We start from the raw sequence: 17,041 nt of genomic DNA, 5'->3' as shown, positions 1-17,041 counted from the left end.
CTTCCGAGTAGGCTGGGACATGGAGAGACATGAGCAGAGGAAGCAGCGTCCAATCAAAACTCAGAGGGGCGGGTAAAGGGGTGGAGCTATCCTTTCGACTCAAGCGCTTTAACTTCAGCATCCTGATACTGATGATGGTTCGCGCTAGTTGTAGGTTTATCATACAACCTATGACATGCAACTATTTAAATAATTAACAGACGATCATACCTTAACTTCTGGGTGAACAGCAACCAAACTACATACATTTTACAAAGATAAGTAAAACATTTTATTTCAACAGACATGCAAATCGCAAATAACCAAAACCCCAATTATAATTAGTAACATAGTAAGTAATAATAAGTAGCACTTTATTATTCACTTGCAATGGTAACTTAAAATAAGCATTAATAAGAGGGCAATAATCAGAAATGTGATCATTTCACAGGCAACAGGTTTGTCGAAAAATGAAAACCTTTATCCTAATACTGAAGCAGGTCCATGAAACATCCTGCTGGACTTCAGCAGGCCTTCAAGCTCTATATATTTATATCTCATGGGAGGGCAGGTAATTATTCTTAGACACCAGTAATTTATGCATTCCATTATTTCACACTTTCATAATGAAATTTAAAAAAAATACACATATACTGCCCTTTCCACTATAAACATAGTGGATTATGAACAGTAATAAAGAAATTTTATTACAGCTCTGCTCCATTAAGATCTGAATTAATAAAATACTTTTTAGAAGACCCTGCAATGATCCTTGATCAACAGTACTCAACCCCGCCCTCATTCCAGCTTGGTTTCATCATGAGCAGCAGATGATTTAAAAAATAATGTCTGCTGTCTGTGGAACATTCTCTGCTGCCCATGGAACATTCTAGTCACAGCTGCAACCCCGCATGAGACGTCCATTTGCGCACTGCAGAAGAGAGAAGGGGCGCCAAAAAGCTGCTCAGTCCTCCACAATGTCCAGCAGGCTGTTCAGGTGGAGTCCGCACGCTAGCTCCTCCCCGCGGCTGGCTAAGATCAGTCTGTCCAGCTCTTTCAGACGCTGTGCCACGGACATCGGAGCAGATCTCAGCCAATTACTGTCAAGTTTGTCTCCATGGGTATCATTATCAGCCTGCTGTAGAAATGGAGGGGCAATAAATACACATGGTATCACAAAGACATAGAGGTTCACTTTGCTTCTGTACTCAAATATTTGTCGTGTTATTAATGCAAAACTTTTTGTTAAATCCGCAAACAGATGTGCATTTCTTGCCTTTGATAACTGGCTTTTAAACCCCTAGAACTGACTACAAACTACGCCATATTGGTACTAGTGGGATTGTTTGCACCAGATACACGCATGTTAACAGCATTGCATGATGATGGGGTACCTGAGCGAGTGTAGTGTTGGCAGTGGCAGTTTTGGGTGTAGGTGCCATCATTTCGGGCACAGAGATCAGGGAGGAGGGCATGAAGGCAGGCATGGAGAAGGACTCCAGGGGGTCTTTTTCTAACCAACGCTGTAGCTGCTCCTCAAACCTGTAGGGGAAGGCAGTCAGCCTGTGGGCAAGGCACTCTGATCTCTTCATGGGGTCACAACAACAACACAATTACACTGTCCACATACAGGAAATGTTAAGACACATAAAAAATGCAGGTCATTTCCCACTCCTTGGGGTTTCTTATACATGGGCCATCATGCTAGAAAACTGTTTTACAAGGCTTTAAATATTTCATAAACTACTTAACACATCAATGATGTCTCTGCACAGTGTAAATACCAGAATTATAATTTATTATTTCTGAGCCTGTAAAGAGAATGGACACCCTAAGGAGTGTACCCTCACCTCTGGCTCTGGGCCTTCTCCTCCTCGAGGCCAGCGAGGACGCGCTGGGGGAGCAGGTCTTTGGGGGAAGGGGTGTGGGTGATGTCCAGCGCAGCAGGGGTCTCCAGGCTCTCTCCCATGCTGTGGAAGAGCTTCTGTCTGAGACGCAGTGGGGCAGGGGTGGGCGGGAGACCTCGCCCCAGGCTCGGCGTACTCCTGGGACAGAAGAGAGCTGTCAGGACTCAGGCACGGACTCAGACGCGGACCACGAGTGCTCCAATTACAGGCGTTTAATAGCAGAATCCTCAAACAAGCAGGCAGTCCAAAAACAGGCAGGGTCAAAATACCAGGTAAGCAGTCCAAGGGCAAAACAGGGATCAAAAACAGAAACAGGCAGGGTCAAACCTTGAAGGCAGGCAGATCAGGCAATCAGGACAGAAGGGCAGGCAAAAACGAAGTCGAGGAACAGGCGAGGCAAAAACCAGCAAAAATCCAAACAGGGTAAACAGGCGGGAAACGAGACAGGCAGAAACACTGAAACGATCTGGCAAACAACACAGAGACAAGCAGGGTAGATATAGGGCTGGGCTGATTAGGAGATGGGAAGCAGGTGTGCAGGCAGGCGGGTGGAGACAATCAGGTGGGCGGAGACAGGGCGGAGAGCGGGGCAGGGCTAGAACACAAGGAAAACAAAGGCACATGGACAGGGAAAAACAAAAACACAACAGCTAGGGGGCGGGAGCCCTGACAAGAGCAGGACGGTTTATTTGCTATGAGGCCATTCCAGGGACAAAGCTCTTGGCAGCTGAGGGCACACGCAGAGAGCTCGGCCTCCTACCCGTCTGCCTCCTGCTGCTTTTCCCTGTGTGTGCGATTCACGGCCTCAGTCCAGCTGGGGGGAGGCTCAAAGTCCTTCAGCCTCTCCTTCTGAAAGTACACCAGGATCTCCCCATCCTCCATGACGGCGTCTGCAAGGATGATGGGCGACAAATTAAACGAGCGGTGACCTCTCATGGTGTACGGAAGATCCTCCTTTTGTTATTCTCGGCGCCTCTCTTACCCTCAGCAGCAGGGGATTCTGGGGGCTGCCAGTCCTTCAGTCGGTGGTCTATACAGAGGGCCACAATCTCGTCCCAGGGCACCTGGCTAAAGGACGGCCCTCCTTTGCCTTCTTCCTCATCCTCGCTGTCGTCCGGGGCCACGGCCACCCCCTGGCGGTAGTGTGAGAGCACTCGCCCCAGCAGGTTCTCCAGGCGGGACATGAGGAGGGGCTGACTGTGGCGGGATGAGGGGATCTGGGAAGCGTACTGGAAGATGGAGGAGCACAGCCTCGGCCAGGGAGCTGCAGACAGACAAACAGAAAGGAGGCGTTACAACCCACCCTCCAAACTCTTCTTTCTCCGATGTAGATCCATCTCCATGCTTGCTTTTAACATTAAGGTCAGACATCTTATAAATGATATACTGCTAATTTATTTTATTTTCGAACTGTAAACTATATATTAGTGCCACCAACGTGAGTGCCTCTTGCAGTGTCACTCAGATGGTTATCGTGAATGACAACATGCTGTCAGCTACCTACCCGGTTACATAAGGATTAAACACAGCACACGGTGTGAATAAGAGTCCCACATGAATGTACCTGAGGTGGGGGGCAGGTCCCATTCAGGGATCTGCAGGCTCAGGACGGCCCTGCGGAGCCAGGCCAGGTGCTCGGGGGAGTTCCAGTCCAGGTGGGGCAGGAGGTCGCGGGTCTCAGGGACAGAGAACTCAGCCACGGGCCAGGAGAGGCCGGAGAGGCGGTCGGAGGAAACCAGGTCGGCCAGGAAGCCCAGCACGCTGTTGTAGAGGTGGATGACGGGGGCCGGCTCCTGGCAGGGCAGCCCCGCCCCCTCCCTGTCCCGCCTGTCCTGGTACAGCCTGGCGCTGAACTCGCGGCACAGCCCACCCTCCACAAACTGGACCAGAGTCTGAGAGGTGAGGTCAGCCGGGGCAGGTGAACGGGCTACAAGCCACCTTACCGCCTGGGTGACCTGGACAGGCCAGGGAGAGAAAGAGAGAGAGCATAAGGGACACAGTTAGGGAATATCATACTGTACGAGAAGACCATTAAGACACCAATGGCCTGAACAGTGTCACTTATAGGACCGTCTACAATTTTTTTTTAGTCTTACTACATGCTGCTGGCTGGGGCTATGACACCTCGCACTCATTTCTGGAGTAGTAAGAGCACTCTTGTCTCACCTGTTCAGAAACCTGCAGGTCATTGGTGGTCTCAGGGATGTGAACGAACATGTATTCTGAAATTACCCCGTCCTCAACTAGAGTCTGGAGCCTCAGATCTTGTAGAGGGACAAAGAAAAACAGTAAGACGAAGGGAATGTGAGGAGGAAGATTACAGGTATTGGTCAGTTACGGTGTTCAAAAGCCATGAAGTGAAAGTGGGATTTCATCAGTACAGTGATGACTGTTGCACTGACAAACTGTCTGCTTGTTCATTGTTTGCGGTGGTCAGAATGAGCCTCATAAATCACAAGCCATACCTCCCTCCAGTTTCTCGTCGCTGATTGGCCGCTCGCTCGGTTCGGGCACCACCACCACCAGGGGGAGGGCGGGCATCCCGGCGCTAGCCTGCTGGAGCTGGCGGAGCTGCAGCAGGGCGGAGAGCAGCAGCACCTCCTCCGCCTCTGCGTCCCTGTCGTCCCCGGAGCCCGGCGCCGACGGCAGCAGCAGCAGGAGGCCCCCGGTGCCCAGCACCTCCTTCTGCTTCTCCAGGAGACACTGGCCCTCCTCGCTCAGGGGCCCACGGGTCACCTGACCAACGACCACAACGGCAGTAAGCACCCAATCCATTTACAGTCATAACCACTGTCCACAAGCACAACCACAGCCAGAACCAACAGCCTAAACGGTCCAAAGTAACCATAAACCATAGTAATACATGTACAGTCATGACCACGTGCAAAAGCAGTCAGAACCATAACCACAACCACAACCACAATACAGTCACAAAAAGTGGCAATATTAAAGATGGGCATGAATGTCTCAGGTCTGTCTTCACTGCAGGTATGAAGGTATAAAGGCTTTTTTTCTCCTGTATTCAAAGGGTTTCACCCTTTACCTCATCCTAACCACAAAACAGACATCAAAATGCAGTACTTAATAAGGCAATGCTACTGTATGGTGAGAGTTACAATCACTTTACCTTAATACACACGTGAACTTTGTGAGTCCTGGACCCAAGGCTCCTGAGCCCATTGCTGATGGACAGAGTCAGCATTTTCCCATCTGGCTCTGCGCCTGGGTCACATGACTTCTCCTCCCCACTGAACTTGGCTTCCAGCCATTCTGTTAAAATCCTACAGGACAACAAGCCAAACAACGGAAAACAGACATTTTGATTCTGTGTTCCGAGTTTAAATTTTCCATGACTGACCACTCAAGTGCCTGCCTGTCAGTGCCTACCTGTTTGAGATGTTCATGTCACTCTCTTGGTTGCTGGGCAATAGGAGAGCAGCCTTCCAGAAGATTCTGTTTGTTGGGTTTGAAACGTTCTCCACCACCAGGGTGGGCAGGTCCAGGGGTGTCCACACTGACTCACTGAGGAAAACATGAACATTCCAGTGTACTGATCCGGTGTGCCATCTCATACTCAAATACATACCCCACAATGAAAGAAGGGTGTTGGAGAGGTATGCTCTTACCTCAGTAACAGTTTATAGCAGTGGTGTGCTCTCACCTCAGTAACAGCTGATAGTAGTGTTGTACTCTCATCTGGTGGATTGCTTCTTGTCTCATTTTCAGTAATCTGAAACCAAACAACATAAACTAAAGATTCAGTACTAGGACATGGAAAGCCAGCATGCTGACTGTTCACATTTTTTAAACACTTACAGGTATATACATTTCCTACATTTGAAATAAAAAACAGCCGAATTGCTGTGAAAATTTTGTTGGAAAAATGTTACTACAACAGCTGTTCAGTCTGTCCATGTGGTTCTGACATTGCTAGGGCTTCTTCCTCCTTCCTGCATTCACTGCCTTAGAGAAGGATTTCCAGCCTGTATGATACTGAAAGGGGGTGGAGCACAGTTGCGAGAGGTAAGACAGCCTGATCACCTGGTGCAGGACACTGCCATGTTGCCCGCGTTGCCCAGGTTGACCACGCCCCGGGCCAGCTGGTCCAGGCAGGGAGAGGAGGGGGCGCTGGGCACCAGGGCCTTGAGTTTGAAACGCGGGTCCACACAGCAGGGGGCGGCGGGGAACCCACGCATCTGCCTCTTCAACTGCCTGCGCACCGCCACCACGTCACGCCACCTGAGACGTACGCACACACACACACACACAGACGGGCAGGCGCACACACAGCTCATGAGGAGTTACTCTACAGGTGCTGCACAGACAGTACCATTTGTTTGGACACAATCAAAAAACCAAAAAAAGTGTTAAACAAATCAAAACTTATATTTTATATTTTTCAAAGTAGCTAAAAACATTTAAAAATATTTTTTGTGCAATAAATTCATACATAGACAAAAAAATAGTGAAGGTGAAGACTAAGGAACAAATTTCAAGCATTTAAGCACAAGTCATTTGAATGCATGTTTCCCATTATCTTAATCAGGTGTGGTACTGTCGATCCTCCAGACTGACTCAATAATAACATCTTTATTTCATGTTTTTTTTCCATGTCCCTAAGTGTCTTTAAGTGAGGGCTGCCCCAGGTGACAGATGTGCACCTGCATCTTCTTACCTCTTCAGGAACTTTCGGATGCGCTGCAGCTCCACCTCGAGGACCCCTCGGGCCAGCTCGGAGATCTCAGCCTGCAGGGTCTCCTCCACGAGGCTGTCGCACACCTCCTCCGAGCTACGAGCCACGCATGCCGCCTTCTCCTTCTGTGCATGCCTGATGGAACACACACACACGCACTTAATTTTAAGATATTTCCTAGCCCTGCCCATATGCTTTTGGAGGCCAGCCGGGCCGGGCCGGGCCGCTCGCGAACCCTCGGGTGACTCACTCAATCTCTGATGCGGCGGTGTCTCTGATGCATTCTGTCAGGACCTCCTGGCTGATCTCAGAACAGAGGGACTCGCTGAACTGAGCCAGGAACGCCTCGTGCTCCTGCTTTCGTCTGCACTCAGACAGCGAGAGCGAGAGCAAAAGAGAGCGACATGAGGGGAGAGAGAAAGAGAAAGGGATAGCGCGAGAGAGAGACAGAGAGAGGGAGAACTTGAGTCATGAATACATAACAGATGAGCTAGAGCTGCATTTGGATGTCTGTTGTCTTGGGGCCAGAAGAAAAACCATTAGAAGCTCTAGAGACCTGGCCTCCTCCATCTTGCGCTTTTCCTCCGCGATCCTCTCCTTTTCTGCCTGGATCTCGGCTGCAGAGACCTCTTTCAGCATCTGCTCCAGCACTTCACTAACCAGCGCCTCCACCTGGCCATCACTCATACTGCAACGAGAGGGACGCAGTCCTTGCTGACTGGGACAACACTGAGCCTGAACCTTCCCAGTGCTACATGTTTCCTGTAATAACCACTCTAAACTGGTATTCCTCTCTTAAAGCACTGTTTCAACAAATGCACAGTAATAGTAACATTAAACTCAATACTCATGTGGGGGGTCATTAAACCATTAGACCCTTTATATACAGAACTGTGCTGTAAACCGACATTTTTACACTAACAACAGAACATGTTGCCCTTATATTGAATAACGGCATGCAACATGAAATGTTCTGTCTTAATTATCCCTGCAGGAAAGGCGGAATATTGAAGGGGACTGAATATTTCCAGTTTGATGCCAGTTCTTACCCCAGGGCAGTGGAGACGTATTCAGCTGCTGTGCTGGCCAGCTCAGAGCACTCCGCCTCCAGCACTTCCTCCACCACAGACTCCACCTGCGCTGTGATGTCCTGGGTGGAGGAGCAAGGAAAGACAGCACATCAGGGGACAGACAGCCACACGCTGGACGCGGCATTCTCTCCAAGCAATCAAAGGCACCAAGAGCTACAATGGCCTGGCTGATATGAGGGTGTGCTGTTCTAATGTGATAGGACATGAGGCAGACTGCGTTTCACCTAATGTACACTCCAGTGCTGCTGTGTTAGGTTAATCAAGATAATTAAAACAGTTATAAGAGCACTGAGATTTAAAAAAACTGACAACTTATACCTGCCTATATCACATCTGCTTGTGAACAGAAGGATAAGGTCACCCTAAATTTGTGTATGTGTTCACTAGCTTTGGAAAATAACTGCTTTTGTTATCCGGGTTTTGGTGAGACTGCAGCAGAAACATGCAGATGAATGATGCCAATAATACGCACATTGACCTACTGGGCATTTTCATTAATGTAATGTGAACAAGACTATGCTGCCCAGTTAAGAGAACCTTTGTTAAGGACACTTGTTATCTGTGGCGTTTAACGGGTTAACCTTTCTGCATGACTTGCCTTTTATATCATAAAACATAAACAGCATTTCCTAGAATGGGGGGCACTTTGACCTTTCACCTCACCTGGTCAGTGTAGACAGGTTCAGGTTTGGGCGGCGGCGACGGGGGCCGTGTGGGCTGAGGTGGTGCGATGGACTGGAACAGCTGCTGGGGGTCAGAGGTCGCGACCTGCTCAGGCAGCTCCCCTGGATCCTCCAGCCCTTTCAGCTCTGGTACGGGCTTGGATTTGATTGGCGGTCTCACCTCCAGGTCCATCAGAGGCCGCAGCTCTGTCTGTGGCCTGGCCTCCGGCTTCTGCGGAACGGCTGCAGCAGCAGGGTCAGAGGTCAGTACCGACATGCAGCCTGGCAAGGAGATATGGTAACGTATGAATCTCATTTCTGGTATGAATGTCTCATTCAATGCCTCATTCAATGGGAAAAGGGAAGAACTCGTCCAGGGAGAGATGCTCACTCAAACACATTATACAATTATAGCCCTGTGTAAAACAGGATTAGTCGCCATTCAGTGCTTAAGTTATTTTGTTATTAGGGAGGACCCTTTGCCACAGCCACCTCTGGTTACCCTTTTCTCTGGAGAGCATTTACAATGGACACAGCCTCTAGCCCGTAGAGGGCGCCAGCGTACCTCCCAGTGGAGCCCCCCTTTGGAGAGCGGTTGGGTCTGTGAGGGGCCCCTCGCCTCGGTACTTGTGGCGGGAGTCGAAGCTGCAGACAGGGGTGTGTTGAGGCGGGTTGGGCAGGGGGCCCCCGTTCACCACCTCTCCAATCAGCACTGTTCTCTTCCCCATGATGTCCACAGACTTCCTCAGAGGCACCGGGAGGTCAGGGTCCTGGAACGCGGTACGGTTCAGCTCCACTATCCTGGGGTTTGGACACAGAGACTGGTGTAAGGGAAGGTGCTCCCTCTCACAGCGCTGCATCACACTAAAGCACACGCAGGGCACTCTTCTGGGAAATTTTCATGCTTTTCAGGCACACAGCAGGCTACCGGACATCGGTAAGCGCTCTCAGGCTCACCCGTCACACACGGTCAGCCCGTACTGCTGGGCGAAGTCCGTGGCCTCGCCCACACTGCGGAACATCAGCATCCTGACCAGGTCGTCCACTGGGAAGCTGGTGGATCTGTGAGAGCCCACGGTGTAGGCCACATTCAAGGCCCTCAAGGCCTCCCGTCTCACCTGCATGCGCACGCGCGCACACACACACACACACACACACAGTGTGACAAACACACAAAAAGACACAACGGCTTAGAGAAAAGAAACCCCACACACATAGAGGCTTTATAGGACTCATGAAATCATCAGTCTTTAACACAATACCTACATATGTTTCTTTACTACGAACTATTACAGTGTGCTACAGTAATGGCATCTATGTTAAACTGCCATTTGGAGAGGGCTCTGGGTGACTGACCTGGTTGAAGTAGCGGTGCAGGATACAGCCAGCCAGGTACGTGGCTGCTCGCACCAGCTTGAAGAACCGCACAAAGTTGTTGTTGTTGAGAGCCGCGAAGGCCTGCACGGCGAACTTCACCTCAGGGGAGTTCCGCACCGCCTCACGAAACTGCTGCACCTCCCTGCGGGGCAAAATGTGATCTGATGTGATAACACTAGCAACACAGCCACGTCATTTGACCCAGCTACCATATGGCCAAACAAGGGCCAAGGGCCTTGAAGAGCAGTATACGAAGCAGAGGAAGGCAATATACCTCAGTTGCCTTCATAAAAAAGTTTTGCTGAATTATTACTTTTATTATTTATTGGTTATCTGCATCATAAATAATACATACTTGTGTATATGTAAAAGTGTGTGAGACTGACCGCAGAATGTCCCCGTCGTTGAGCTTGAGCAGCACGTTGTACTGGCGGAACTCGGCCTCACGGGGGCAGTAGACCTCCCTGGTGGCCAGGTCCTGGTACATCTCCTTGAGGCTCTGCAGGCACTTGGTCATGTTCTCGTTGTTGATCTTGGCGTCGAAGGACATCATGGGCTCCTGGCACAGGTGGTGGGCGCAGTGGATGTGGAAGCGGGTGCACTTCTCGATCAGGGACACCGTGAGCGGGTCGCACAGGTGCTGCTGGGTGATGTCCTGGGGAAGCGGGAGCTCTCATTCAGTCACACTGACGCACACTGTAGTATCGATCCCCATTTTAAATTGCCATAGTGGCTGCTTTTAAAGGATTGTAGTGCTCCCTCATTATAATGTGGCCTTCTTTAACATGAACCAGAAGGTTTTGGCTCCCAAATTGCCTGTTATTGATATATTCTCCACACTTTACAAAACCTAAGACAACCTAAGAAAAAAAAACTAAAGATGATGAATGTTTTCTTAATCATGTAACATACATTATATATACACACACACACAAACACAAATAAATGTGTATGTATATATGAGCTGCGGGACTGCTCACCTTCCGGATGCCTCGTGTCCTGTTCCACACAAAGTCGTACCAGTCGCGGTAGTTGTCCTCACCCTGGTCCATGATCTGTGTGACCAGGTAGTCCATGGTCATGCTGAGCACAGGGAGGGGCCTCAGCTCGTGGGGGAGGGGCTCCTCCTGGTCAGCTGACGACCTGCTGTACTCCTTAATGGCTGCCGCGTGGTCCACCTACAAATTGGGGGCATTGCAGCCAAACATTAGTGCGCAGGGCCAGGATCAATGTGCTAACAGACAAAGAACGGCAGACACAGGGACGTACCTTTTCCGTGTCGGGGATGACCTCGTAGGAGCTGAGCTGGTTACGCGTTTCCCTCATGTAGCGCTCCTTCTCGGGGCACATGTCAGGACACGTCCCCACGAACACTTTGGACATGTCCAGGTCTGTTCTCTTCGGCCTCCCTGCACCGACAACAACACAGCACAGCTCCCTCAGTCTGCATTCGTCAGCGTCCCTTCCAGTCCCCCCCCCCCCCCCCCCCCCCCCCCCCCCCCCCCCCGGGCGCTCCCACGCCCGCAGCCCTACCCTGCCGCAGGATCTTATCCCTCTGCTCCAGCAGGCGGTACTTCTCCTCCGCCGTCTCCGCCACCTGGCCCACCAGGTGCAGGAGAGAGGACGGCAGGCTGGCGGCCGGCCGGTCTGAACCCTGCCCTTCGGAGCTGGGCTCCGGCTGTGGCTCACTGTCGAACTGCAGGGACTTCATAATGGTAGATTTCTTGATCGGGGCACTGATAAGCACAAAAACAAACAATGGTTTGGTTGATCAGGGACCTCTCCTCAAGATTATTGCTTTGAAAATATCTCTGTGACCTCCTGCAGAGACAGTGATTGAGAGGAACCTCTTGGCCCAGATCACAGTTACCCTTTGGCTAAGGTGGCACTGCTGCTGATGGCTGGGGACCTGGGGAGGGGCTTGCGGAGTGGAGAGGATTGGAAGCCCCCGCCTCCTGAGTCTTCTGGCTCTACCTCCAGCTCCTTTCCCTCAGGAGGTCTCTCCCCCTTCTCTCCAGGACCTGAAATGCACCATCACACATCAAGAGACTTCAAAAACACACCCTGCTACCTTCAAAAAGGATTTCATGGAAGCACCTGGGACAGATCTTAGAGCACTGCACTCCATGTAAGGGTTGTGTGTTCAAATCCCAGAAAGCACTGTTAGAACATGGTACTTCATGGTCCAGTGCATCCAAGTACGGATGCATCAGTTCGAAACCGTGTGGGAATTTGTCCTTATTAAATGTATAAAACAATGTAATTTACACAGCAACTTACTCTGCTTCTTCCTCTGCCAGAATATCACAATCTCATGCCTGTGCAAGGACTTGCCCTTTTTCTTCGCCTTGGCTGCTGATGCCTAAGGAATAATACAGTGTGACTTAGTCATTTTATGGCATAGAGCAGAGTTAAACACAGTCATTGATACAGAGTGTCTGGTGACTGCAGAACTGGTAACTGTGGCAATAACAGTGAGCCTGGGGTCAGCAGGCACAGCTTACATGGTCGTGGAAGTGCACGATGGCCAGGCTCTTGTTGGGCCTGCAGAACACTTTGGACACTTTGCCGAAGCGGCTGAAGTGCTTCTCGATGACATCCTTCTTGTTGAGGTGGGCGGGGACGTTCTTGCACTGGATGGCGGTGGCGTCGGCGGGCGACGTGCCTCCCAGGCTGTCCGTGCTCTCGCCCCGCCGGGAGTGCCTCGCTGGGGTCTTAGCCTCGGGGTCCGTCGCTGCGAGACACGGCGAAAGTGCAGTGAGGGGAGACAAACTGAGTTATTTGTTTTTGCTTTTAAAACGGGCAGCAGTGTAGCATGATGACACCACATCCTGTTTGTCACACTGCAATTTTCAAAGTGCTTTGTTGCAAGTACCAAATGCACACTGAGCAAACATCCCCAACAACATTCATCTTTAAACATTTGGTATTTACAATCAAGCACTTACCCTTTGTTTTAATTCTCCACAGAACAGCTTTAGGTGCCATTTATGGATGTACCGTGATGAACAGTAGAGTGTATTAACAGGGTTGTAGTGCATGTCAGTGAGTGAGACCGGGGTGCTTCATACAGAACCCACCTGTTTCTTCCTCCTTTTCGATGAATTCTCTGGTGGGGGCCGGTGCTCTGGGTGGGGTTGCGGGAGTGTGGGTGGTCTGTGGCACAGGGTCGGCTTTCTCTGCCTCCCCCCACTCGGGCGGCGACTCCTCCTTCTTGGGCTCCTTCTTCACAGGGTGAGCCGATGACCTCATCAGGCTGCTCATGGCATTGCGGAACAGCCCACCTGCTGGCCCGCGGGACCTAAGCAGTGGCCGCTTTGGGGGGTGCCTGGGGGTGTCGCCCTCTGTCTGGGGTTCTTCCGCCTTGGCAGGGCTCCCCTGAGCAGCGGTCTGCTCCGCTGGCTCCTCCTTCCTCTTGATCCCTTTCCCTAGGGTCCCGAATGCCGCCTCCCCCGAGCTCTCCTCATCCCCTCCCTTCTCCACTGTTCCGGGCGCCGGCTCCACCTTTGCCTTCGGATCCCCGAACGCTGATGTCTGGCCAAAGCTTCCAACCCCGAACAGAGACATGGGAGGTCCAACGGGGGGTTGGAGAACTTTAGCCGAGAAGCTGAATGAGGAGGGGCTGCTGGGGACGGTGGCTGGCTGGGACAGGCTGGCTCCACTGTTGGAAGGTGCTGCCGGCTGCGAGAAGGTGAACTCCGGCTTGCCACTGGCGCTGCTGGTGGTTCCAGGAAGCAGGTCCTTATGAGGGAGGCCAGTGCTGGGAACAGAGATGGAGGGAGCTGCCGCTGGCTGAGAGAAGCTGAAGCCCAGGGCGCTGGGAGTGTCGCCCGTCATCAGGGAGAAGCCAGAAGGGGCCGGTCCGCTGCTTTCCATGCTGGTGGAAGGGGGCGGGGCCGAGCCGAAGGGCTCTGAGCCTGGAGCAGGCTGGGAGTTCGCTGGCTCCGGGCTCACACTGAAGATGGGTTTGAACACAGCCTCATCTGATGGCTTGAAGCTGAACTCTGATGTTCCAAATCCACGGCTCTGTACGACACTTTGCGTGCCCAGAGATGAGCCTGATGTAGCAGCTGGCAGAGAAAATGCAGATGACTGTCCAAAAGACTGGCCGAAGGTTATAGACTGACCCGGTCCAGAGCCAGCTGTGGAACCAGAAGATGCCTGAGAGATACTAGAAGACAACCCAAATCCAGGTGTCTGCTGAGAAAAACCCGAGGATTGTCCAAACGCTGAGGTTTGCCCAAAGGCAGGTGCTTGACCAAACACTAAGCTCTGACTCTGACCAGTTGACTGTGCGTAAGATGGTGGTGCACCGAATCCCGAGCTGCTCTGTCCCAGAGCAGGCTGACCGAACGCTGAGGTCTGATTCATGGAACTTGGTAAGAAGGCTGAGGCCTGTCCAGAACTTTGCCCAAGCCCGGTATTCTGCCCAAACACAGAGCTCTGTCCAAAGGCAGGAGTCTGACCAAAAATAGACGTCTGACCCGCGCCCTGTCCAAAACCCGAGGTCTGGCTAAAGGCTGAAGTCTGTCCGAATGTTGCAGTCTGTCCGAACGGAACATTCTGTGGCGCGCTGCTTGCTCCCGGTTGCCCGAAAGACTGGAAAAGCCCCGTGCTGCGGTTGGCGTTATTGGGGGCCTGAAACGCGCCCCCTTGCTGTTTACCAAACAAATTAGAGGAATTCATCGTGGCCACAAGCAATCAGATGTGTACCACCGTTTCAGCACTGACACAAGTAGCGATTATTGTCATTCAAAAAGAAGCGCGGGCATCTGTCCTTTGGCTCCCGAATGTCTCAATGGCCAATACGCAGGATGTTTTTACGCCGGTTTAGATATTTCCACTGGAGTGGAATCATGATGATGTATGACGATTCAGTTCCTGAATACATCTGTGGAAGAAAACAGCAATTTGCCAGTTAGCTAGCCACTCTCGCTACTGTTTACCTAGAAGGTTTCCTAAAATTGGAAGTGAACAAGCTATCACCTACCCGCTACCATTCCGTCATTAACATTATAGCAATGCGTCTGAAAGACAGACAAAAAGAAAGCTGTTTAACTGTTACACACACAGATTTTTTCTCAGAACGGAATGAACCTGAAAACAACGTTAACTTACAAAACTTACGCATTCTCTTTCCAGGAGGACCGATAATAATACTCACAAACTTCCGGTTCCGGTTTTACAAATTTAAAAGCATACAGACCGTATAGCTGGTTTCAAAGGTTCCGTTGTAATTATGCCTTTGGGTCCCTCAACTAATGTGCGTGTGTTGATGCGTAGTATCTGCGTTAACCAACTACTATATTTTAGGCTGTTTTGTTAGCTGTGTTGAGTGCATTTAATATTAATTTTACATCTACTAAAATGGCATTTTACTAAAGTCTATTTGTTAGATCGCTAGCCCGCTCGCCAACTGAAGTTGGTCATATCAGATCATACCCACGCGTACTTTCGAAAGGGTAGAGAAGAGTTGGATGAAGATATTGGCTACTATTTTAATTCCTTGATTCGGGACATGTGCGTGTTTGTCTCACAACGATGAGTTTAATTCTACGAAACCTCCAGAACGTGGTGCCGCTGCGACGTGCCAGGCTCCGTAGGGATGTGGAGACTTTACGACAGATAATTGGTGTCCAGAAATTTGATTTGGGATTGATTTGCGTGGACAACGAAAGGATTCAACGCATCAACAACACTTACAGGAACAAGAACATGCCAACGGATGTGCTCTCTTTCCCCTTCTACGAGGTTAGTATACGTTTCCCCATTGGTCGTGAAGCGCTAATACTGCTTGCTCCCTGACTTGTAGACAATTGCACTGGTATGATTTTGACATAACATTTTTGCATGCTGTGCTCGATGTTTAGAACCTGGAACCTGGGAAGATGCCTGTCTGTCATCACAGAGAGGAGTTAAATCTGGGGGACATTTTCCTTGGAGTGCAATACCTTATGAGACAGTGTCAGGAGGAGTCACAAGATTTTCACAGCGCGCTGACAGTAAGCGAGCCGCAGAACACATGCAGAAGTCCTTAACTGAAGCCTAAAGTTCTGCGGGAGGGCGCAGCACCCACATGCGCAGCAAACACGGCGATATGCGGGACATCTCAACGGCGTATTGCTTTCACCGTTCCCATCTTAACAGTAGTTCCAAAACAACAGAAAACACTAAATTTTCACCTAATTTCAGTGTCACGGAATTGACCTTGTGTCTTCCTACCTCAGGTAGTGACAGCGCATGGAATTTGTCACCTGCTTGGGTACAAGCACGGAACCGAGGAAGAGTGGACACAGGTACGGTAAGAATGGTTTGTCGATTATGACACAATTATCACACCGCGATAAGCACCATAAGGACAGCAACTCTTGTACTGTAAATATCTAATGATGCCTCCCCCACCTCCTTGCATACAGATGTTCCAGAAGGAGAAGTACATTCTGAACGAATTCAACAGACTCACGGGAAGCCAGCTACAGCCTCTCACAAAAAGACACGGCGATGATACGTGACCACTCCGTCGGAAGCTGGGACAAACTACACAAGACTGGAGCCGTGTAGGGGATATTGGGGTCACATTTTTCTTTCAAGCGCTATGGACATGTATCAAATTACTAAATAACGCAAGGCTTAATCATTCATGGTAAATCTTGCTACGGTATCCTCATTATCAAAACAGATAAGAATAAACACACATAATTCTGAATTAAACACAAAAGAATGGGAGAGGAAAAAAAATAACAAAAACAAAGCTTTTTAAAATCACTTTATTTCAAAACATGTTTCAGGAAGAGTCCAAAATGGGCAGCTGCTAATAATGCAAGCTTAGGTTTCATGAAAATCAGAATTCAGGGGGAAACCTCTCCAGTCTGGGCTCAATGAAATGAAGACCGGTAAAACAGCAGTGTGAAGATGACATGTATAAAGTCCACAATTAATGCAATAATGTGCATACTGGCCATGTTGGGTACTAAAAAGGATGATCACATGAAACACTCTTAGACTTGAAATAAGAAAGTCACCTATAAGCTTACATTTCCCCATCCCTCCAATTTCTAAGCAGTTGACCGACTTTTAAAGAACGCATTCTAATTAAAGCCGATTGTGCAAAGGTGTGTAGAAGATGACACTTTAGTGGGAGTTGAATTGAGAGAGGCACAAGGGACAATTCAGCTGATGTCAAGCTATAGCAACGAGCTCTTAAACACGCGAACCACCTCATCATCAACTGATTTGACAGAGGTTCATAAAACATGAATAAAATATTTATTAAAATTAATAACAAACATGAGTTGCATTCACAACAAGCTCCACCTAATTTCAGGTTCTTTG

The 17,041-nt window shown here is 50.0% G+C and overlaps 2 protein-coding genes across 4 annotated transcripts; one reads left to right on the top strand and one right to left on the bottom strand.

The window, feature by feature from the left end:
- Positions 1 to 402: 402 nt before the first annotated feature.
- Positions 403 to 14,882, bottom strand: LOC118788773 (minichromosome maintenance complex component 3 associated protein). Of its 3 annotated transcripts, none has more exons than XM_036544833.1 (30): positions 14,828 to 14,882; positions 14,700 to 14,736; positions 12,790 to 14,600; positions 12,214 to 12,443; positions 11,990 to 12,071; positions 11,580 to 11,730; positions 11,243 to 11,445; positions 10,979 to 11,118; positions 10,690 to 10,887; positions 10,096 to 10,364; positions 9,689 to 9,851; positions 9,290 to 9,450; positions 8,898 to 9,133; positions 8,334 to 8,575; positions 7,629 to 7,729; positions 7,136 to 7,267; positions 6,830 to 6,943; positions 6,562 to 6,714; positions 5,928 to 6,125; positions 5,548 to 5,616; positions 5,274 to 5,408; positions 5,014 to 5,167; positions 4,352 to 4,622; positions 4,053 to 4,150; positions 3,451 to 3,841; positions 2,869 to 3,150; positions 2,647 to 2,776; positions 1,830 to 2,024; positions 1,374 to 1,521; positions 403 to 1,117 (listed from the first exon to the last, which is right to left on the bottom strand). In XM_036544833.1, the coding sequence occupies exons 3-30, from the start codon at positions 14,393 to 14,395 to the stop codon at positions 944 to 946; spliced, it is 6,426 nt and encodes a 2,141-aa protein (XP_036400726.1). In that variant the 5' UTR covers positions 14,396 to 14,600; positions 14,700 to 14,736; positions 14,828 to 14,882; the 3' UTR covers positions 403 to 943. The 3 variants fall into 3 exon arrangements, with proteins under 3 accessions (XP_036400726.1, XP_036400727.1, XP_036400728.1); XM_036544834.1 differs by having other exon boundaries at positions 14,837 to 14,881; XM_036544835.1 differs by having other exon boundaries at positions 14,700 to 14,759; positions 14,837 to 14,849.
- A 318-nt stretch (positions 14,883 to 15,200) lies between these two features.
- On the top strand, positions 15,201 to 16,378 carry LOC118788775 (endoribonuclease YbeY-like). The gene is made up of 4 exons (XM_036544837.1): positions 15,201 to 15,460; positions 15,580 to 15,711; positions 15,937 to 16,005; positions 16,126 to 16,378. The coding sequence occupies exons 1-4, from the start codon at positions 15,251 to 15,253 to the stop codon at positions 16,219 to 16,221; spliced, it is 507 nt and encodes a 168-aa protein (XP_036400730.1). The 5' UTR covers positions 15,201 to 15,250; the 3' UTR covers positions 16,222 to 16,378.
- Positions 16,379 to 17,041: the final 663 nt, after the last annotated feature.

Source organism: Megalops cyprinoides, chromosome 14, assembly GCF_013368585.1.
Source record: "Megalops cyprinoides isolate fMegCyp1 chromosome 14, fMegCyp1.pri, whole genome shotgun sequence".
Lineage (NCBI taxonomy): Eukaryota > Metazoa > Chordata > Actinopteri > Elopiformes > Megalopidae > Megalops > Megalops cyprinoides.
The sequence above is the reverse complement of the archived record's forward strand: the minus strand, read 5'-3'. Positions and strand labels throughout refer to the sequence as shown.